This window comes from Rhamphochromis sp. 'chilingali' (genome assembly GCF_963969265.1).
Source record: "Rhamphochromis sp. 'chilingali' genome assembly, chromosome: 11".
NCBI classification, from domain to species: Eukaryota; Metazoa; Chordata; class Actinopteri; order Cichliformes; family Cichlidae; genus Rhamphochromis; species Rhamphochromis sp. 'chilingali'.
Window position 1 is genome coordinate 12,154,861 of NC_137938.1, and position 24,055 is coordinate 12,178,915.

Here is a 24,055-nt window from a genome sequence, read left to right on the forward strand (position 1 = left end):
TAATATTACATAATCTGCATACAGCTATTTTTGAACAACAATAACAGCCTGTTTCATTCATTGGGAAAGATGCTGCACATTTCATAGAAAGAGAAGATCGATCAGTTATGTTATCATTTAGGTTTAAAAGTGTAAATAATGCTGGGAATTGGTAGATTTTTAGGTCTTGCTTTAGTGGTGAGTGATGTTTCTGCATCCCACAAACTCATGCTAACTTCAACCTTTCTTCAACATCAACCTGCCTCGTCTGTCTGATCTGCCAGCACTCATCTGTTCCACTGGTAGCACGCAGTGCCACACAGGGGCAGGGATCCATCCTGCATCTAAACATTGGTGCTTTTATTCTGCACATACTGTGGAGGTTTACTTCCTTGCTTATATGATCACTTTTCTGTTTTATTTAATTTTTATGCATTGATTTATGCATTAACAGGATTGAGCGTTACAAATTCATTTCAATTTGTCATAGAAGAGGAGATTAAAAAAAATGCATTACTTACAGCCGAGTTTGTAGAAGACACTTAACCACAAAATCACAAGTGTCCCCAAAACACTGTTGCATGCATATGGATTTACAGACTAAGCATGCTTAGAGTAAAGTGTTGGACTATTCCCCAGATATGCTGAGGCTCATTCCAAAATAATCATCTGCAACAGTAGCCAACTGCCAGTTTAGTCAGGATGATTTTCATCTCTTTTTCTGGCCTAATAATTTCTAGCGCAGACAGTCAACAGTGAATTAGATGAGAGCGATTTTCAGTCTTATACTTGTTGACTGAAAAAAAAAAACCAACCCTCCACTCCTCCATTCCTCTCCTCTGATTTCCTCCATATGTTTCTGTTCAGTTTAATTCAGCTGTGAGCTCAGTCTCCCATTCTGCCCATACTGGGCTCACTGTGTGGTTCCTATTGAACTAGGCTTTGAATGCTAACCATGTGCACCACGGGTAAGACGGGCAGGCAGGCTCACTCAGACACACACACGCACACACACACACACACACACACAAACTTCTAAGCAAAGAGGAAGTGGTTTTCTCTGGAGTTCATTGGATCTTTTTTTTCTCCCCTGCAAAGTCCAGGATTGGAAACACTAAACTCTGGAGTGTAGAGTGTGTGTGTGTTTGACTGTTTGATTGTTTACTTGCTCTTTTTTCTATCTGGTATCTAAATGAAGCTTTAGCTTCATTTGTAATTAACTTCAACTTAAATGCAGAGAACAGACCAAAAGGGTGAAACAAAAGGTCATGAAAGCTCTAATAAAACAGGCGGCATGAGGAGACAAATGGAAGGCAGCTATACTGTAACCTAAGTTAAGTCTGTAAGTTCACAGATGTACTTCCACAGCACACAATGTGTGTGTTTAATATTGTGGTTTAAAGAAGGGGCTCTCTGAACCTAATTTGAACTATCGTAAAAGCAGATGACTAATTAATCTCACATCTATTGTGTATTCAACAGTGTGCCATAACATTTTATATTTGTCAGTGTAGCTTATGCTATAGCCTAAAAAGTGTGCATAGTGTGGTTAACATCTATGTGTGTAACAGCTACGGCATGCTTACTGTTTAGTATGGCAGGTAGACCTTATACATGCACTACTATGGAACAGGGACTTTGCAAAGTGTTCACTGGAATGTGTAATGAATCACAGCCTCTCAATAATATCGTGGTTTAGAGTTAACTGACTCCCGTGCCGCTACATAGTTATTAGAGTTAAAATGACCAAATTCTTCCTGACAGTTACACACACACACACACACACACACACACACACACACACACACACACACACACACACACACACACACACACACACACACAAACTCGTGAGATATGATAAAAGAGAGGAAAGCCAGTTAGACTCCCTGTGGTGTCTTACACAGAGACAGCTGGACTCTGCACTCTGCAGTGTGTCTTTGTGAACCTTCTGTGGATTTCTGCATGTGGATGTGTGCATCCTGACCTCTTTTGTACGTGTGCGTATGTGTTTGCGCAGACGACCTTAATTGGATCATGCTGTAGAACACTGGCTGTCTTTCTTTTCTTTTTTTTAAGCGCACAGCTTGCATCCTTCTGTGACAGGATATCAACATAATGATATCTGTTTGGCCGTGCCGCATTTCCGATGGCTGCAAATAATAAGACAATCGAATCCAAAAAGTTTCTTTTTCCAAACCACACTCTGGCTTGTTTAAGCTGGAGCCTATTAGTGAAATGTAGTCTTGTTCTTATTTAATCCATGCACACTGTAGAGTAGATGTTTTTGTCAGTTGATAATGAATTTTGAGCATAGCTTTAAATATCTGTATTACTACTCTTAAAAAGAGTTGGACAGGTTTACGAGAGTTATTAGTTGCTGTCAAAAAAGCTGTCATTATTTGAATAAAAGGATGATGATTAAACTGATTGAAAATGTGCATGTTTTAATGGGTCCAATAGTGTCTGAGATTTAATTTAAAACGTAATAACCACGTAAATTGTAGGAAGTAAATGTGATTGTTTTCTTTATGCAATCTTTCTTTATACAGTACTCGTTGCCATCATAGAAAGGCAATGATGTAGGTAGGTACCATGTAAAAATAACCCACATTACATCTGGAAATTTACCACCTGACCATTTACTTTTAGAGTTACCCTATATGTTTGAATGTGTTGCTCTAAGGCAGCTGTCCCCAACATTTTTTGTGCCAAGGACCGGTTTATTCCGACAATATTTTCACGGACCGGCCTTTAAGGTGTCGCAGATAAATACAACAAAATAAAACCAGTACCTGTACCAAAATAAAAGATTTATTCATAACACGTGGGAAAAGACCCAGGGAAACTAAGTTAACGATAAAAACGATAAAACAAAACAAAAAACGCTAAAATCACTGAAAACCATAAATTTCACACCCAAGCCTCAACTCTCGCGGTCCGGCACCAAACGACTCACGGACTGGTACGGGTCCGTGGTCCGGGGCATGGGGACCGCTGCTTTAAGGGATTTCAGAGCCATCGTGTGGGTGGTGCAGTGGTTATCACTGTCACCAGGAACTTTTCTGCTTGTACCTCTAGGTCAGCTTGAGCCTTTCTGTGCATATTCTCCCTCTCTTAAAGTCCAAAGAGAGGCATGTCAGGTTATTTGGTGGTTCTAAATTGGTTGTAGGATGTCAGAGTGTGCATGGTGCACCTTGCTTTTAACTCTGTCAGCTGGGATCAGCTACCGCTCCCTCTCCACAACCTATGGACATTCAGACACCTCCAGCTACATCCCAACACTATGACCAATATTCCCTTGAGGATTAGGTCATTCATAGCTTTATCAATATTTGTTTTCCTTATTACCATGCGCTGCTGATCGGGTTTTTCCTGACACATACAAACACGCATGTTAAATGCAGAAATTTACACCGCTGTGCTGTCTGCTAATTGGTTCCATCTGTTGTGAACTGTATCTGGCCTGACGTTCAGGCAGTGAGTTCCTCTGCACTTTTTTTCCCCCTGCACCGTTAACGTCAGGTCCACTCTTTTCATCAGAATCCTCTGTCTGCAAAACTTCATGTTAATAGTAATAAAATACAGATGTATTCCAGACAGTATTTCATTAGAATTTAGATGATGCAGCTCATCTTTAGCAGCTTATATCCCACCGCGCCTCCTCCCTGTCCTCCACACCATCATATCATTCTTACTTCTCACATCATTATCATCTTGTCCTCTGTCACTTAGCCGGCCTTTTCCTGGAGAGCACTGAAGCATAGGAAGTCAGGGTTTCCATTCTTAACACCCATCCACTCGCCATCAACCTCTTCCCCCTGCGCATCAGCCAATTGCTTGCTGGAAATAGCCATCTCGGGGGAGGGGCTGAACAGGAAGGGGGTGGGGGGTGTATACGTGTGCTTGCTGGTTGCTGCTTGATTCCAGGGATATAAAGGATGCTTGGCTGCTCCGAGGACAGAGGAATATCATTGCAACGCCTGCTCCATCCTTTTCAAAAGGACCATAATTTCACTTTTTGATGCTTGAGCTGCTGCAGGAGCAGTGCTGATCTATGATTTATGACAAAACATCTGATTTCCTGTTCTAAAATTTCTCTTCATTCATTCAAGTGAGCAGAGGGAGCATGGTGTTGGATTTGTTGATAGTAGTTGCATCTGTGCAGTGAACTGGATCATTTTCATGCTGGAATACTGTAGTCAAAGGTTTGTTGCACTGCAGAAATGTGGCAGTTGGACTATTATAGTGATTCCACAGTTCAGTTCAGGCATTTAAGCACATGCAACAGAACTAATAACGACAGTTTCTCATGAATTAGATTGGTTTATACCCTGCAGGTTTATACTAATATGGAGTCAACACAAGATAAGAGTTGACACTCAGTAGAGCAGTGTTTATAATGGAGAGAAACCCAGGTGGTAACGGCTTTAGTTGTTGAAACTTGAAACTTTTTTTTTAAATGAGAGAGGCTATACAATCTACTATCCTCTGGCTGGAATCCCTCCTGCGCTGGCATGCTGCTTGCTTTGTTGGTCAGCTGACTGACCATCTGGATCATGTCTGTAAAAGCTTGTAAGTATGATATGATAAAACAAAGCTAGACTGACTTGTTTCAAACACAGCAAAGAAAAGTACAGGCTTTGAAATGTTCATCTATTGTTATGTTTGTTTTTTTGCCGATTAATCCAAAACATATGCCTAATGCCCATTAAAAAAATGCATTATTTCCATTGGCAGCGTTTGGATTCTATTAAACTCTGCTGAGCTATGCTTAGAGCTACTTCTCAGCAGTGTCACAACCACCTATTTTTGGTCTGCTGGGTAACTAATGAATGCATGTGAGTCACGAGGCCTTGCCTATCCTCTTGCAAAGGGTTATGTTTACATAGAAAGGGGTGTGGCCACCAGCAAGACCATATATAAAATCTATAAAGGTGTAGCATATCACTTTGCCAGCAGTTCTCAACATAAAAGACAAGTAATAGAGCTGAACCAACTTCAAAGTGAAGATATGAACTTTGAGCGAGCAGCTGGAGTCCACGGTGGTGATTAAATTAATTTTTTTTTAGGTTTTTAGTTAAAGAGTGGCAACTTAGAGGATACCGGTGAATGTTTACCAGGGGTGCAAGTACAAAAGAGTACTCAAGGTGGTCAAGTTATCAGCCAATGATTTATGCTCAAAGTTTGCCAACAGTGGCTAATATTAGCCACCAAAAACTTCTGCTTGCACCTGAACAAGTTAGCCTGTAGCTGCTCGGCATATCAAATAACCTGTTCATATTACTCATTGATCAAAACATGAGCAGACAGCGAGCTGTGACCTTCTTGGCAGTGGGGAAAGAAAAAGGGTTTAGTGACCTGTAAGCTTTTAATATGTAAGCTGCTTGTCAATACAGTTTTATACGGCTGGATTATGGGAATATTAGGGCCATTAATGCTGGGAATGCCTGCTTTATTGGTTTCCTGTTACTCATTTAAATTTTGGGAAGAAGCGTTTTTAAGTTGCGCTGTGCTAACTGAAGACAGAAACGCCTGATTTTCAAAGCAGAAAGCCACATAATCAAATAATTTTTTCCATTTTCTCCCCCCTCTCAACATGGCTGCTGATGCACGTATTCTGTGACAGAGTAATAAGTTGTCAGCACTGTCGACGTAATTTGCCGAACCCAAGACTGATGATATTCCTTTGTTCCAGCGTTAAATGAAAATGTGTTTTTTGAATGACGTCCAGAAATCAAACGCCGTAGCTGAATACTAAAGCTCAAGACGAAAGCGCTCAGCCACTCGCAGTTTTTCCCTGAGGGTGCTGCGTTCCACGTTAAAATGTATACTTTAAGGGCGAATATTTTATTCATCATGGCATCTTGGTACAAAAGCCTTTCAGCTTAGAGATGGAAAAAAGAGCAAGATGCCAGCCAGAGTGTAGGCCCAGGATGTTAAAGAAATCATGCAAATAAAATAATTAACTTGCCCACTGTAATTAGTGGCTTTAGGCGGATTAAGACTAATCAGTTAACAATTCCAATTCATGGCTTTCATGTTGAAAAGATGTTGGAGCTTAAAAAGTGATATATCTCTTTGTTTTTTGCTGGTAAGGAGTTTCCTCCCAGAAACTAATTGGATAAATGCTATCTTCTCAGTTTTAAAATATGTTTATTCCTACCAATGAATAACTGATAAATGCATCTAGTGACCCCTACTGTGTGAGTGTAAAGAGTGCAGGGACTTGTGTTTGTCCCTCCCCATCTCGTTCTCTCTTTTTCTCTCGCAGTAATACTGTCATTTTATGTGTTATTTGCGTGTAATTCTGCGTATCTGCTCCGTGTTAAGTTCATAGGTGTGGTTTGTGTTTGTGTTTACTATGGAGAAGTTGCGCTGCTAAAAACAGAAAGCATGTACATGATTGTGTGTTGCATCCTATCTATATGTAGTCAGGGTGGAGTCTGGATGCAGATGTGGTTCTGAGTTGAGCATGAATTTGAGGCCCCCAAAGTCATAAAAGACCAAAAATGAAATGGCTAGAAGAGAGCAAATTATGAGGAGGCACAAACAAATCCTGAAGTCTTCTTCTGTCTTTTCTCTTATCGTCCCCTACTCCTCGCACCCTTACTTTCTCACCCCCCCTTTCCTCTCAGAGGATGGTTACAAACTGAGACAGTCAGGAGGAGCCTGAACAAACCCTGGAAACATCTAGATGAGATTAGATTTGGGACTGCTCAACTGTCTGAATTGATGTGAAATTTTTCCCTCGGTAGAAACACTGTTGTAAATCAATTGGCATGTTGCAAATATACTCCCACCAGTAAGTGCTGCTTATTCGCTGCATGCGGGTATTTTTTTCACTGCAAAATGTAGCTTTGTGCTCATGCAAAAGAGTGTTTTTTGGTGTTTTTTTATATCATTTATCTGAAGTAGAGAGCAAACATGTCACTTTTCTCCTCCTGGTGACTATTGACCACTCTGTTGTGGGGAATCTGTGCATCACTTGAGTATCCATGCGTGTACAATAAGTCAGATGTTCCATAAGATAGTGCGGTGGCGCCTGTTTTTCTAAGCCAGTTGTTTTTCAGGGCTGTGATAACACTGGATAACCATGGGACCCGGTCGGGGCCTCCTGCTGTAGCCCCGTAGTTCCGTGTTTGCTGTGTGTGTACTCAACAGGACACTGGTCTTTGTTGAGGACAAGTCTAGTGAAAATCTACTTACTGGGGGATAGGGTTAGAGGCGATGGGGAGAGGGAGGGTATGATTGGAAATGACTGGGAGAGACTGTTTTGGATTGGGGGAAAAAAGGCAAGGAAGGGCGACGGTGCGATAGGAGAGGGGTAACAGAGAGGGGATGTGCTTAGGAAGTTGGCTGCAGAGGAGCGAAGGATGACAGGAGAAGAGAAAGTGATGCATCTGTGCAACAGGAGCTCATAAACAGTCCACGCAAACTCCCCCTGGACTACATTGACACACGCACACAGATATACATTAGTAACAGTAATGTGCACACACGTGTCTTTCTGTGTCTTCCTCTGGGAGCAGACTCTGACTGCCGAGCTTGTAAACAGGAACTATCCTGCTTTTAGCAAACTGGAGCCCTGCAGGTGCTTACACACGTCATCAAAAAAAAAAAAGCTGGATTCGCCTATGATAGTTTTTATCTGTTTTGCTGGATTTGTTGAGACACAAATTGCAGGACCGGATTCTCTGTTTATCATTCGGCGCTCTGTTAGAGGTTTTCATTACAGATACTGTTTACAGAAAGAAATTACCAGTTGGCGAGCTCTCAGCAGCACTTCATTTCACATTTTGTCTGTTGTTTTTTTACTTTCCAAAAGCAGCTACCAAGGGAAAGACTGGACAGTAAGCCACTACTGGATTCTTTTAAGCATTCCTTTATTTATTTTTTTAGCTTGTTTACTAAAAAATGTTTTGCCGAGAGTCACGTTCACAGCTTTATGTCAGCGAAGTGTGCCAGACGTCTCCGGTGCAGAGTCGAGCGTCATCACGGTGCTCGCGCTAATGACTAGCTTTTAAAGCTCATCACGTGTTAATTGTTAGTTTTGTCCCTGAGGTTTGTAGGAGTAATTAATCCTATTATCAGAGCTCAGCTGTCGCTCTGTTAGTGCTGCTGTCAGCCCAGGTCGTGAGTCGGCTGATCTGATAGTTCTTCTTTCTGTGCCGTTCCATACAAGAATGCACTTATTGCCTACTGTGTGTGTGCATTACGCGTGTCCAGTATTTTGTATTGAGATAAATCATCATCAGTTTACAAATTCTGAGCACATTTTAATGAACACACTTTTACTTTCCACAACCCCCCCCCCCCCCCCCCCCCCCCCACTTTTCAGCGTGTTTTTAAAAACCTGGGATGTAAACACACCTGTCTCTTTAAATCAAGGGTAAGTGTCTGTTGTTGAAATGTGATATTGGATGTAAATAAAATAGATGTGACAGTCAGCACAAAAAAGATTTTTCATAGTTCGTGTTTGAAATCGATTTTTTTACATTTTCAAATGAAAATAATTGAATACAATTCAGTTGGCTACATACTGACATTAGAGGACAAAGTACTGATCCCATCATGCTAGTATCAATCAAATACCAACATGGATCTGCATGGATCACATGGTTTTATCAGATAAATATGTAGGTGGCGATCATGTGACGGCCCACTTTTGCTCTCCTACACTTTAGCAACCCACATTTGTACACTTGCACTATTAAAGTATTTTCAAGCATCAGATTTGGAAGAGCTTAGAAAAACAAGTGCCTTCCCCATCTCTCTCTTTCTCTCTCTCTCTCTTCCGCTCCTCACCTCTCTCTCCCACCGTCTGACATCATCGTTTCAAGTCCCATCTGCTTTCAGGCCACAACTGTCTTGATGAATGAGGGACAGCTGACACGGTGTTGTCTCGAGCACTTTCTTTCTATCTTTCTCTTTCTCCTCCTCTTTCTCTTTTCTGCCCCCCTTTCTTCTGAGGCAGTTAGTGACACATCAGACCACAGCGGCGCTAGCTCTCTCCACTCGTCCCTCTCGCTCTCTCCCTCCTGCGCCCTGCTTGTCGAGTGTTATTTGGTCTGCTGTGTTTTATTGGCCTGTTTTTTGTTGTGCAGCGGGACAATCGGGTGGTTTGGTTAGAGGAAACTGATGAATGGCGCATCCAGAGCTGTACAAAGCGTCCTCCTCCCCGCTTCATTGATGTGTTGATGCGGCTCAGCTGGCTGCCCAGTGAGTTCGTACTGTGTACTGTTGTGGGTTTGCAAGCAGACAGATGCACATGGGCGCTCAGCACTGAAAAGGACATTCAATCTTCTTTATAGTCCCTCTCCCAGTGACTGCTTCTCTTGTGGTCTTTCTGTTCTCCTTTGCCCTCCCTCTCCCTCTCTCTGCTACAGTAGCTGTGTAGCATGTAACATGGAGTCTGTTTGGAGGTCACAGAGACGCAGTTTAAAGGCTACAGGAAGCTACCACGAATAGTTCTTTTGGTGAACACATTTCTATGAATGAAATTCTACTCTAAGTGACAACTTATTAACATAGATCACAATTAGCTTTGGATGGCTAGTCTTGGTATAGTATCCTAATATGGCAGATATGACTGATATATCAAGTATGCATCTTTTACAGCCCGACAGATAAACATCCGCTGATATTTTTTTTTGTCTTTCAAACACATGTATTTCCTAACGTTTGTAAAGTGTACGTATTTATGAGCCCTTTTTAAGATTAAGACAGTTTAAAAATATTCTTGTTTTAATATCACAACAATTCACGGATTTCTCATTTATCATCTGCTTGCGGTGTTCGTGGTCTCTTTTTGAGATGTGTTGCCAACAAAGACGTAGCAGAACGCCCTTGAAGGATGGTTGAAGGATGTTTCTCCCGTCTCTTCTTTACCTTTTACATTGTCATTTATCTGAGATTATAAATGTCAATACTGATAAATTGGGAAATAACTAATACTGGTTGATATATTGGTTGGGCTTGAGTCGCTTTTAATTATTATTTTTTAATTATTTATTATTTTTAAACATAACCAAAGCTGACCCAAAGTGCTTTCCCATTGTAGTGATCCACGTGGGCCAAGAATACACACAATATGTAGTCCAAACACAGAATAGGGTGCACACAGGACTAGGAATGAAATTTCAAATATGAAAGCTGCATTAAAGTTAATACAACTATAGAATAAATAGATGAAATAAAAGATACAAATATATATCACTTCCTCTTAACAACCATTAATTATTCCAGTAGGACCAAATAAGGATAGTTTGATTAAAGCACAAAGGAGTTCTGGACGGATTTACCTCCCTGTTTGACACACTGCTTGTCACAGTCGTTGCTTATCAAACGAGTGAGGGAACAAGAATGAACCAAGTTGTGAAGAAAAGGAGAAAAGGAAACTGACAGGATAAAAACAAAAGGGCAAAGAGAGCTAATTAACTAAAGTGATACAGTGAAAAAATTACATTCAAAATGTTAATACAGACACAAAATGCGTGTGCAGCAATTAAATTCATAACTGCTGCTTTTCTGTATTCCCTCTGCTTGAAACGCATGAAATGTGATCCATAAGAAATACAAAAACTGCAGTTGGAAACAATCTGAATGAGAGACCTTATCTAATAACCGTCTTCAAATAATTTACTTTTTGTATTCAGTTATCTGTTAAAGTGTAACAACACAATTAATATTGACCTAATATACTGACATATACACATTTCATTGTAATTAGCATACTTATAGAAAGGCGACGCAGTCCATGTCTAGAAGGTAATGTTATTGGCTGTTAGGTTGTTGTATATCTACAGCTTGAAAAGCCTGACCTATTACACACACTCATCTGTCAGCATGTCACTGACCCCCTCACCGAGAGGTGACAATCCCTCTCAGTTATTTATTCCAACAGGATCAGTCACATATATGTGACCTGGCCTTCTTGCTTTCACATGCAGCAGGGACAGACCTCTCTTTCAGCTCATAGAGACAAGACGCTGTGAGCTTTCACGCTCTAAGATAATACTTGAAGATCTAAACCAAAACAAAGCACAGTTAACCCTCAGGTTCTGTGCGCTTAGATAACTATTTAATTCAAAACCTCAGAGAACACATTCAGCACCTCAGAGGGTATAAATTCCCCACAAGTTAGAGGAAACCGAAAGGATCGCTGCCTTTCGAAGCTCCTATGAGACCCCGGGTTGTTATCTGTGACTCTGGATATGGCTAGTCTGACCGTGTTATTCCGGTTGCACTACATGGGCTTTCTCAGGGACAGGAAAGGTCGGCTGACAGCGGAACCGCATCAGGCAGCTAACAGAGTCGGTAGGTGCACCCAGAAAGTGCTGCTGAAAGAATACTAAAGATGTGAATGTTAGTATTCACATTTCTTGTCTTTTTTATGGCTTTTGTGTCAAAAATGTCTGCACATACTAAATTTCAGTGTCATGCTTTATGTCTAGATAAAGTCTTTGCTGCGGCTTGAATGCTGATGCACGCTAAGCACACTTTTGGTTGCTGGTTCATGTGTTTTTGAGCCTCTTATTTTTCAGTCTTATCTAAACTTTCTTTATAATTTGTAAAAAAAAATAGAAAATGCAACAGTTTGGATGGATATCAATACAATTCATCCCGATAGAATAGGAAAACAGCAAGCTAATTACTTTATGCATCAATGTTGCTTCAGTTATTTTGAGGTTTATTAACATGACGCAAGGGCTAAAATATAAAAGCTTTTCACACAAATGAACAAACTGATTATTAGTGTGTGTGCATGCTTCATCAATCAATTTTAAAGACTAACTGCATCAGGTGAAGAAGATCCAAGTCCCAGCAGACACACTGTATGTAAATACACTTGAAGAGATGACAAGAAGGACATTATTTACATTAAGGGCCCTGAGGTGGCCCACTGCTAAAGCTCATAGCAACAGATTCTGAGTATTAGTCAGAGAGCAGATTACAACCAATCATTATTAAAGCCTATTTCACTCACAAATCCACCAGCTACAACTGTTTGGCTGGCTTAACCCTAGCCAGGCACACAGGGTGGGGAGAAACTATTAAATGCAAAGCAGCACTTGTTACTAAATCTTGTTTTGGGGAGGGGTTAGTGACATGTGGGGAGACATAGTGAAGAAAAGCCAGTTGGTGAAGGCAAAAAGGAGCTGGCAGTGTCTTTGGCTTTCTGCAGCTCAGTGGGTGGCGGGGCGTTGACCAATATATGGCACGGCTGTTTAGTTGCCTCCTCACCATGCCACAGTGGTATAATCAGAAAGCTAGAATGGGTAGGGGCGATAGCCACTGTAAATTTTGATAGGATGTTGTGTAGGACTATATAGATTGGAATGGTTTGCTGCTGGATTTAGTTTACCCATGGCAGTGCTGGATAACCACAGCTGGCAGTACGCCCAGGCTGGAAAAACCCTGATCAGGCTATCAGGTAGAGTATTGTTTATTATAAATGTATTTTGTTATGCTTATCCAAAATCCTGTGATGAGACAGGGTGTGTGGTTAAAAAATAATAATGTCCACGAAGAGATATTTACCAAAATTCATTCCGATCTCTAGAGATGTATTTATTTTCCCTCCTTATTTAATGTTCGTGATCAGGAGACTCATTAGGCCTCACAATGCTTTGTCAGTTGTGATGTTTGTGTCCCATGATTAGTGCAGAATGGCTTTAATGCAATACAGCTGTATCAAAGCTTATCCCAAGAGAAATAAATAATAGGAATGCATAGCAAACCAGTTCAAAAAATGCACACTAAATGATACTATTGTGAAGATTTTAATTTAGATTTTTTTTTTAAACTTTTTTTTAACTGAGGTTATGTTTTTAAGCCTGTGGTTTTATTGAGCTGTGTTGCTCTTTAGGTCGCAGGAGCCAAGATGTAGGGGTTTGTGTTTTGATGTTTATGGCAGTCGGAGGGACAAGAGAGTCTATGTGTACATTGTCGGATGCTTGAAAAGGTTATCATTTTCCTGTTAAGTAGGTAGCAAGAGTGATTGAGACTAAGAACTGTAAGTTATATTACCATATAAATAGGAAGAAAATGAAAATACTATCTTATATTTGTTTATTGGGTGTTAAGGGTGCATTATGAAAATCAAGACCATACCTAAATAGTCAGTCTGCACAGCCACAGTGGGTCAGTGCCATGTGTTGAAACAGATTGACCAGTACAGCTGGTCTTGATGGAAAGATTCACATATTGTGCATAGCTTTGGGATGGTTTTAGTTCCTTAATATATTCCTCTAATGCCACTAGAAGAAATGACAGCTGCCCATCTTTTTGTAGTAAAAACCATCTTTTTTTTTCTTCCTCCATACTAGTTTAATCACAAGACTGAGTACCTGTAGGGGTAATGAATGCAGGTGTCTGAGTAGATGACTTCTGAGGCGATTAGGAGAAGTGGTGCGATTTGTCATGATGGGTACACAGCAGAGTGAGATCCAAACAGAGCCAGCTGAGGGAGGATATATGAAGCCGCTGGCATAGTTTAATTTAAAATACATACACTAAGGCAACGCTCGGATCAATCTTTGCACCTGAGACTGAGTGAGCTTTTGTTTTGTATGGTAAAGCGCACTGACCTAGTCTTTTGGCCCGATGATCAACAGTACTGTAAAAGCATGAGTATGTGTGCACTGTGATGTTCTGATGAATGTTATTGAGGGAAATTAAATGCTGCAGCACTTTAGATGTCTCATTTATATATTCTGCTATGGCTCTCCTGCCCTATAAAAGCTGGATAGATGCAAAATGCTGAGCGCTTCCAATCGAAAGGCCGTCCTCTGTTGCTGACATCGCCTGGATCAAAAACCTGATGCTGTCGTCCTGCATCATTTATTTCAGCAGCAACTTTGCCCACACCCCAAGATTTAAGACTAAACTAAGTAATGCCAAACAGAAACAAACAGAAACAGTGGGTTACTAGTAGTGAGGCAGAGGGGAATGCCAAGTATGTCAGAAGCAAATACAGTCAAACTGCAGAGGGAGGTGAGAATGGAGACAGGCAGAGTGAAAGGACGTCACACAAGAGATGAAAAGTGCAAAGAACAAAGCAAGGAGGAGACATAAACACTGTGGTTGTTATTCAGACTCAGTGAGCTGTGAACAGAACAGAGAAACAGCTGTAGCATCTTAATAAGAACACATAAAGGACTTATAATCTCTCAAGGTGTATTCTAACCGGATCGCGAATGAAACAGCTGCACATACAAACAGACAGCCGCGCACGTTGTCTCATGACCGCAGGCTCACTCCCAAGTTCTGCAGACCTCGTATATATATCGCTGCAAAGTGCTACACTTGCAAGATAATTCCAGGAGTGTGCATGCAAGTGTTTTGCGTAGCGATGCACTATTATGAGGGCACAGATGTGACCACAGTAGTTCATTATCCAGCATTGAAACTTTGATTGTACCCTTCGTCGGCCTCCCTCACAAACAGCTCAGTGAAACAGCCTTCACATGCACAATCACTGGCTTGCATAAGACTGCTGACCATTGTTTATCTTTGCACTGCCCCTCAACTGCTCACACACTCTGCTAAATAAGAGTTATAATTAGGGGTCGAGTTGTATTTGTTGTATTGTTTGACTTGGACATGATTTTACAGAGCTGTTAGTCCCGCGGTTTGTTCTGGACGATGACTCGTTCATTCAGCGGGACTTTTTAATCTTTAACATATATTTAGTTTCAGTCTGTCATCTCTTAGGTTTTCCTGTGATAATCCCCATAATAACTTATTTACGCAAGTGACATTGTGGTGAAAGGTTGCATTTAAGTTTTCATTCAGCTTGTTTTAAACATTGTGCTGTTTGTAGTAATGTGCCGAGCAGCATTTAAAAAATTTATGAGAAAAAAAAAGAAGAATCCATGATAGCAGTGTTTTATCTGAAGGAGCGACATTGCAGATTTGAGATTTAAGCACAGTGTGAGAGCCACAGCGTGGTATTAGTTTTTTGTATTCTACCTTTCCAGTTTGTTATGATTTATTCATGGCCTCTTTCTGTTGGGTTTAGGGGTTATATCCCGGTCGAGGGGTTGCGGTTGGAGCAAAGTGTTATTTTTGCTGTAAGCCACACTGTAACAACAATATGAGAAACCCGATGAAAGTTGAGCTCGCCACAGTCCCCAGGCCCCCTGCCAGCTCCCGATGAAGGTCGCAGAATTAGAGTGGAGTGGGGCAGGGGCTGCTAGAAGTGGCTTTGTATGTGAGGAAGACGTGTGAATGAAAGCGGCAAAAATAAATAAATGCAGGTGATTTACAGCTGAAGAGCCTAGAAAGAGAATCAGAGGGAGAGGAGCAGAACAAGAGAGAGCGCGATGAGAGAGTTTGCTGTTTTTTATCTTGTCACCCTGTTGCACGGAGCAACACTCACTTCCTAGTCCTGGTTGTCACACCAGGGACATGATGACTGCCCTGCTTGTCATAGAGACCAGGCCAAACATTCATACATGAAGGGAAAGGTAGCTTGATCTCCACTACACACTAGGGGGATGAGCAGAAATAGAGCGCGACACGACAACTTCATATGGCAGACACATGACAAATCTAGGTGATGTGTGAATGGATGTGCTAACTGAGCTTAAAGATGCTTTTCTAAGCCTGTTGTAAAAGATTGCAAAAATACCTGCAATAGTTCAGTATTGAATTGTATAAGCTGCGTGTTGAAGATTTTGTTGTTGTTGTTATTGTGGAGTTATTGTGCTTTTTTAATTTTCTGCCTTACTTTTGCGCTAGTGGTGCAATGGTGGATGCTCATGTTAAACACTATACATTATCTCTACTCTTAGATCTGTATGATGTCATAGATATATCTTTATTTCCAACTTACAGCTCTGTCTGTAAGCCCAGCAGAACCACTCACTGGCATTTCAGACTGAGAGGCAGCCAGTTAGAAGAAAGCTTATTTAAAGTGACAGGACCTGGAGCAGCGTTTGTCAGACAGCGGATGAACTGATGGTTTGTGCTAGCGTCCAGTATAGGCTAAGCAAGAGCTATTTTGAACCGTGAATCATGCAAAGCAACTCTGATTCAAAAATAAAAATTTGGAGCTTATTGAGCTTAAAACAAATGGCATACCTAGTGTCACAATTACACAATTAGCTCAAAGTAAGCCAGAATACTGGCTGGAACAGTTTTGGCTAAATACATCAAAAATACTGCAAAAACCTCCAAAACTTGATTGTATGCATTCAGAGAGAGAAGGTTCCAGAAGGATGCTGATGTATAGCTTGTCTGCCAGGTCTCACTTACACTGTTTCACTGTGCTGGACCTCTTGGACATGTTTATGCTGTCAGTGCATGTTACAACATTTTTAATGACATTATCTAACAAATACTATGGCTTGCTGTGTGGTACATTCCTTCCAAGATGAATGTGTTTCGGTATTGGTGACCAATGGTCTGTTGAAGTTTGCTAGTGTTGTATTGATATTAATCTCCACTGACTAGCAAATACATGTTTGTGCAACATTTATGGATACAGCTTGCTAACCAGGGATGCTAGTGTTAACTAATAGTGTAACAGCTCGCCCTCTCTCCCAAACTTTCTTAAAGAGCTAATATAATGGCATACAAAATCCTAAGGTTAAGGTTTCCAAGACTAGTGGGTGGCAACACAGTGACTATTTCCATCCTTTATGTACAGTTTATGGAGTGTCTGTGGCCTGTGCCCTGCTTTTTGCCAAAGTTCTCTTTACTTTTATCCAAAAAGCTTATAAATTGGCACATCCGTCCCTCTGAGGGAGCACTATTCTGAGAGGCTCACAAAGGATGTCAGTCACACTGCTGCACCGTGAAGCACCAGCCAGAACAGCACCAGCACACATCCGTACACATACAGAACCTTTAAAGCTACAAGTGTGCCTTTCTGTATATGTAACAATGACAGGGTTAGATATATGTCAGGCAGTTTCCAAAGCTTCTGGACTGTCCAACAAGCTGTTCTGACAGGGTATATTGGCCCCATAAATGAATCCGCTCCCACACTTCCTCAGTGTCTGCGCTGTTCCCTAAAAGCTGCATATATACTGAGCCAAACCATGCTGAGCAGTGCAACAAATGACTCCCAGTTCTCTCTTTTAGCACTAACACATAGTGAGGGTCACATACTGGGCTCTGACCCAGAACTGAAGTATGGAAGAAGCATATGAACTGCACTGCAGTTCATGTTGCTCTTGCATTATAAATCTTCATACGTAGTCACCACTTAATTTTAAAGAGTCTTTCATTCTTACAGCTGTAATTTGTTAGATTTGTCCGGTAAAATATTGTTGTATGAAAAAATGCTGGGTGCACATTTTTAGTATGAAATTCATTTCATAGCAAGTGCTGCTCTAAATCTCTGAATCTCACCACAGTTATCCTCGCTGGCAGCTGGAATGCACGTTATCAAATTTTTGCTGGGATGGTCACGATATCAGCCAGTGGAATTGTACTGTAGCATTTCTGCAGCATTATGCTGCATGCCTGATCTGTTCCACTGCACTACATTTAGCCTGGCTTGTAATTGGTCTGAGTTTGAGGTTACGAGGTTATGAGCCAGAGGATTGGCATCATGTGGCATGGCAGGCTGCACAGATGCACCGTGTTCAGTCTAGCCTGTGGTCTGACGGATTGGAATCAAAGGGATTGGCCCTGTGCATCGAGGCTGTGATTTCCAACTTTCTGTGGAAAGACGACGCACATATGCTCATTTTGGATTATGAGATGTTGTTACAGCGCTTGTAGGTGAAGCAATTGCTTGCAATTATCTCTGCATGTGTTGCAATTTTGGTTGGGGGTTCGTAGAATTTCTACATTACTGTCTAAACTTACTGCATTCATTCCCCCATTACATCTCAATAAAGCCTTCTAAAAACTAGCCTGTAACCCAGATTGGAAACGATGTAGGATGTTCTCAGTCTGTGCTGTGAAGAATTAGTACAACACTGAAGACAATCTGTTCTCCAGTAGTGTATTCAGATTAGTATGTGAGTCTTTCCAGCCCGGAGTTAGGAGGGCAAAGGGAAAAGGATTGGCATGCTTCTGCTACATGACTACGCGAATTGATGGATTTAGGGCAGAATCCTTTTGGAGTTAGAAAGACAAAAAAAAGGGCTGAACAGAGTGAATCTGTGTCATCACCTCTTGCTCCGACTCTGCTTTCTAAATTCATGCAGAGCAACAGTAACAGATTGAAAACGCAATGTTCTTTGTGGAATTTTGGAATCACAGAAACATTACAGTTTCGAAACCATGCATGAAGCTCTTTACTCCCACGTACAGGCTCAGTTAAGATCTCACGTGAAGTTAAATGCAAGCTGCAATTTTCTGTCTTAAGCTGAACTAAACTGTAAGGGTTGACTGACCCTCGGGCAACATGAAAACACAAGTTTTGCCAAGTTGCTGCCACTACTAAACATACAGCAGTTTGCATTATTATACAAATGAGCAAACTGTACGAGATCATCTTTGCTTTTTGCTTGTTATTGATTGCAAGAAAGAGAGAAAAATCATTCACCTCTGACCTTTTCTTCTATTCAATTCAATTATTTTTACTTTTATTCCACTAGCTGGGCCCACGTCCTCATTGTAGGTTTGACAGCGTTTTAGTAGGTAAAGGTGAATGCTTGGACATGAATTGAGCTGCGGTTTGGGGAAGGCCTCGAAGGGGACTGGCGACAGCTCCTGGGCCTGACAGATCCCCATGTACTAAATAGGAGTGAAGAAGTTAAAGAATTGAGAACAAGGAGGGAGGGAGGGTGGGGCACGTAAACAAGAATGAACAGTTTGCAGAACTGGGGGGAACCTATATAGATGAAGGAGAAGGAGGCGTGGTCCCGCTTCTGAAATTCCGATACATAATCTCCAATTATATAGCGCAAAAGCATTGTAAGGTAAAGACCCTCCAATATTACAGGGAAACCCCAACAATCAGAGAACAGCCAATCAGTAAGCACTTGGCGAAAGTGGAAAGGAAGAAACCTCCAGCAGAACCAGGCTCAGGGCAGGATAGCCATTTGCGATGACTTGTTGGGATCGTGAATATTACATGGTTTTGAACCACACTGAATATCCATTAAATTAAAAAAATTAAATAAAGTAAAACAATATCAGAGTATAGTGCACGACCTAAATATGTAGTGGAAATGCAAATTGCTACAAAGAGCACGCCTCGCAACCCAGAGAATTGTCTTATTTCACACATTATGTGTTATTTGCACCTTTGATGGATGTCTGCACAATGTCTCCATAAACAAACGCGCAAAGAGACAGAGAGTGTTTAAGTGCATATGTCGCTGCCCACATTTCTGCCTGTAATGAATGAGAAACTGTTATGCATTGCATATGTCTAGATGATCTGTCATGTCTGTCATCCTCTGTTTCGCATTCATCACCTGGCATATCCTGATACTTTCTAGATTTGAGGAGAGATATGTTGCTAAGGCCCTTTGTCTTTATTTCCTGTTTAAATTGTTGTAATATGTTATAATAATAAAAAGCTTACTATAAAGGGCATATTTTGTGGACAAGCATTATTCATATTACAGGGTGCTGAATGCACGCCACCAGTAAAATGGATTGTACTCATTATGAGACCGCTATGAACAAAGAATCTTTGATTGAAAAGCTTTATTTCATGCTCAGTAGACTTGTAAATGAAGGGTCGCATGTAGTGAAAGGAGGAGGTTGTTGTGTGTGTGCTTCTTTTGTTTTAATACAGTGCTATGCAAAAGCCTCGAGCCACCCCCCATTTCTTTATATTTCGCTAGGAAAATTGGAAATGTGTACAAATGGGTGCAGGAAGTTATTGAAAAATGTGTAAACATAACTTGAAATACAGTACTTAAGGGAAAAACGGCATTTGCACAATTGTAACAAGCTTGAAAGTCAATATTTGGTGTGACCACCTTTATTCTTCAACACAGCTTTAAGTAATTTCTTTCTTCATTAGTCTTCAGGAATAGTTCTCCAGGCTTCTTGGTTTCCATTCAAAGATGAGCCCACGTTGGGCTCTTGGGAGGCTATGTTGTGTTTTTGACCAACAAGATATGCCTTTTAATATTTTAGCAATTGTTGTGTTACAAAATGAAGTCATTTCACCAATGAGATTTTTTCCTCATAGTATTGCATGGTGGATCGAAGTTTGATGGTACTTTTCTGAGTTCATAATTCCATTCCATCAATTCCACCATGACATGATGATGTAGACATTCACTGTTGTACCTCACTGCTGATCTCCTGTGCACATACCAATGACCATTTGAACCAAAAAATTTATCTTGGATTCATTACTGTCACTGATTTTCAGTCAAATGTAATTTGACAGCCTCCCTTCCAATGATGAACTTCGGTCAACAGTAGAAAGATCAACTGATGGGCCAGCTGCTTTTTTCAGTTCGTGTGTCAGGTCAAGGATTTATTCCTGTTTCATAAGGACGTGACTTACAGATGCTGTTCATTTGCTGAAATGTTTTTTCTTAGGCCTGGCACACCTTTTGTCCAACACTTGTCCAGTTTCCTAAGATTTTTTTAAAGTCATACTGCACACATGCTGAGATATAAGTTTTGGCTAACAGCGGTTTAAGACTCAACTTGTTGGTTGAAAAAATGCTTGGACTGTGTTGTCTTTGACATTTTTCATAGATTCTTTTGAAGAAATGGAAACAAATGATGTGTTTTTGCAATACAATTTAAAACTGTTTCTTTCCTAAGTTTTCTGTTATGTGTAGACACAACACTGGTTAATCCCTTGATTTAGTTACCTTTTTTATGCTTGAATGATTCACAGTTCAGTGTTAAGTGGTTTGGTCAGGTATAAGGACTGGATTGAAAATGAGTGAAAATGTCCAAAGAAAAACTTGAAACACCCCTAGAAAGCCTGAAGAACTACACAACAGTGTGTGTGTGGCAAGAGGCGGTGATGGGATGTCATGAATCACAGTGTGTAGGGTAGTACTTACTGTTTACTAAAATTAGGAGAGGCTCTGATGTCATAAGTAATAGGCCATCATACTGTGAAACTTTCTCTTTACTGCCAGCTGCTCTCGATTTTTTTTTTTAAGCAATGCAGCATTTATGTTAAATTCACCACCGAATTTTGAAAAATCAGTATTTAGGCATTAAAATATACAACTGCAGATCTGTTTAGCTTAGCACAGTCCTCAACATAAAGCTTAAGTGCATATATGCCCAGCTTTCTGCTGACCTGGTCTGATCTGTGGTGTTTGAGAAAGGTGCGTAGCTTGAGTTTTAGCGGGGAAAGCAGGAGTGTAACAGAGGTCAGTGCTGGCTGCGTGCCAGAGTCAGTATCTTACATAAACTACCACTGAGAGGAATGTGTCTGGGGCACACTTCACAGGAAAGGCACACATGTGCTAACACAAAAACCTGCTAGAGGTGTATTGTTTCTTTTTGCCTTTGCTCTGTATAGTGCTGATTTTCAGTGAATGCAGTCCCAGCAACAAAGCACTATTCTAAAGACACACAATGAAGTCTCTCTGTTAACTCTTTCCATGATTATTACTATGGGTTTTTTTTTAAATCTGCAAGTCAAGAGAAGACACACAGGTGTAGGAGGACATGAAGCATGGAGGCTTAAAATATGTGGGTTTCCCTATCCTCTTACCAATGGAAAGACAATAAAAAGCCATTGATGCTACGTCAGTCCCATTTTCTGTCAGCTGGTTGTGACATTATCCTTGAATCAGTCCAGTCGCTTCCTACAGAGAGGTGACGTGATACCGCTCAGGCCTGACTTCAAACCGTGGCTGAAATCAATATTACAGGAGCTGTTTAAACCTGCAGGAGCTATTTAGTTGTTTTCTCTTTGCTTTTCTGCAGTCCTGTGTGTGTGCTGTCACAGCTGGTCGTTCTGTCCTCATATTCTTCTCTATGCTTTCACAAATCCGACTTGGCTTCTCTATTCCTGTGATGTCATACTGCACATTTAAAAGATAGCCTGTTTCTTGTTTCTTCATATCTTCAGCTTATAACTCACTAACAACTTAGGAGACGCAATCACAGGTTTAATGGCACTCGTGTTGAAATATATCTACATTACAGCATGTCACTCAGTGTCTGAATTGTGCCATCAAGCCATCACTTTTTTTAGAGTAATATTAAGTCACTACCTCCTGCTGGAGATATTGGCTTGTACTTGTCACGACTGACTTTTATTGAAGGGAATTTGGCATGATTCAGCACTCAGTAGACTGGCCTCTCTGATTAGTTGGTTTCTGTTGGTAGTCAGTATGATAAAGTGCTTATATTAGAAATGCCAAAGCAGCACCGTGTTTGTGCAAAGTTGTTACTATATATTTCTTTTTTTGACCCCCTAGGCTCTGTTTATCAGAACTTAGCCCCCCAAACGGCGTCTTATTGAAGCGTTTTATGCAAAGCAGGACTGTTATTTTTCAGCGCCATCCTGGATGTGATAGTCTGTGCCCTCAGTTCTAATAGCATTATCACGCCTTGAGTCAGTTGTAGTTCAGGTGATAGCGGTGATTTATGTGGTGGCGGGACTTAAGATAATGAACTGCATCGGTTACATTTCTTATGTGTTTGTGTGAGAGAGATGACTAAGAGCTACGTGAGGAATATCTGATGACATCACTAGCAAACTGAAAGTGCACGCAGAGCCCCCTCCCTACCCGCCAGCTCCTTACTCATATATTCACCAGCCTGAAATGTCAATATCATCATGGCTGATGTATATTTTCTTTTACTAACTATGGCATGATTGCGTTCAGCTATGCATTATTGCCCTTTTCAGTCCTCATAATGAAATTTCCTGAAGAATAAATATGCTTATCAGTTATCACCAAATACCAAAATACTGCCTTCAGTAAACGTGCTGTTTTCATGTGAAGGAGAAAGAGAGACTGAGGGTGTGTGTGTGTGTGTGTGTGTGTGTGTGTGTGTGTGTGTGTGTGTGTGTGTGTACATAAATGCTCCATCTTCCTGGTATTAACCATGTGCCATCTGTTGAGGAGGCGAGGCAAAGGGGATGACATTTCAGCAACATAGTGTAACACACTGACTATTGTGGGAATTCCTGAGTAAACCTAAGTAGGCTGAACATTCAGTGCTAAAGCAATGGACTATTTCAAAAATAATGCAAATGTAATAGCTTGCAAGATACAAGAAGCAGATAGTTAAAACAGAGATTTTCTTGGCAACTAGTTAGATCTGCAGCCAGTCTTAACTTCCTCAGAATTGCTACTAGTAACAACATCAACCTTAACTCTAACCAGTTCCATAGAGCCACTTCTGCTGTGTCTGTGGTCATTGATATGAACAAAGTTACAAAAAGCATTATAATGTACATTTATGTTGTTTTTTGCGCGCTGTGCTATAAAGTGGGTTACCTTATTTAAGTGTTTCGTCTTTTTTGGTGTGCTGCAGGGTCATGTATTCTCTACGTGGGTGTAAAGGTTGAATGAACTTGGTCTAATTGCTGTCTCTGCGTTAAATATTTTGATTTTAAATATTCTATTCTGCTTATTTTTTCTGTGTTTCAGGGTTTCATCGTAATGAGGATATGAAGGCCATTGATGTGCTTCCAATCCTCAAGGAGAAGGTTGCCTTTCTCTCAGGTCAGTGTCATTTTTATGTGCTGTAATTGTAAATATCTGTTTCAACTTTAAGCTCACTGAAACTTCCATCCATCCTTTTTCAGTGAAGAAGTCAGTCTAGTTACTTCTGACATTCAGCAAAATTGTGCTCTTATTTTAAGGAGCCATTGTATCACTATATTGCTGTAGAGTCCTTACAGTGCTCTATGTTTGGTGTCATTCCCTGTATTTTAGTGTTTGCAAGGCAGGCTGGAGTAAAGCCACTTTAGCATTTAGACAAACCTGAGAATATGCTTTGCTCTAATTCTACTTTCTTAGACTGTCAGCCATTTAGAAAATCCCTTTGTTTCTATCAAATAATGTATTCTGTGAAACCTGTCAAACATTTTTTGCTCATCCGGCTTAAAGACCAGTGAGCTTAGTCCATGGTGAGTTTTCTGCCCAACCGAGAATTGATACTTCCCCCTGAGTATTGGTCGTTGTTTAGTGAATCTCGCCGATTCTTGCAG

At 40.8% G+C, this 24,055-nt stretch overlaps 1 protein-coding gene across 4 annotated transcripts in view; it reads left to right on the forward strand.

The window, feature by feature from the left end:
* triob (trio Rho guanine nucleotide exchange factor b) overlaps positions 1–24,055 on the forward strand; it is a 114,536-nt gene that overhangs the window by 19,083 nt on the left and 71,398 nt on the right. For 3 of the 4 annotated variants that reach the window (XM_080897194.1, XM_080897195.1, XM_080897197.1), the window contains one exon: positions 23,493–23,567. In XM_080897194.1, the coding sequence (XP_080753320.1) occupies positions 23,493–23,567 (75 nt within the window). Of the gene's footprint in view, positions 1–4,001; positions 4,555–23,492; positions 23,568–24,055 lie in introns of those variants that run through there. The other variant, XM_080897196.1, reaches the window with a different exon arrangement.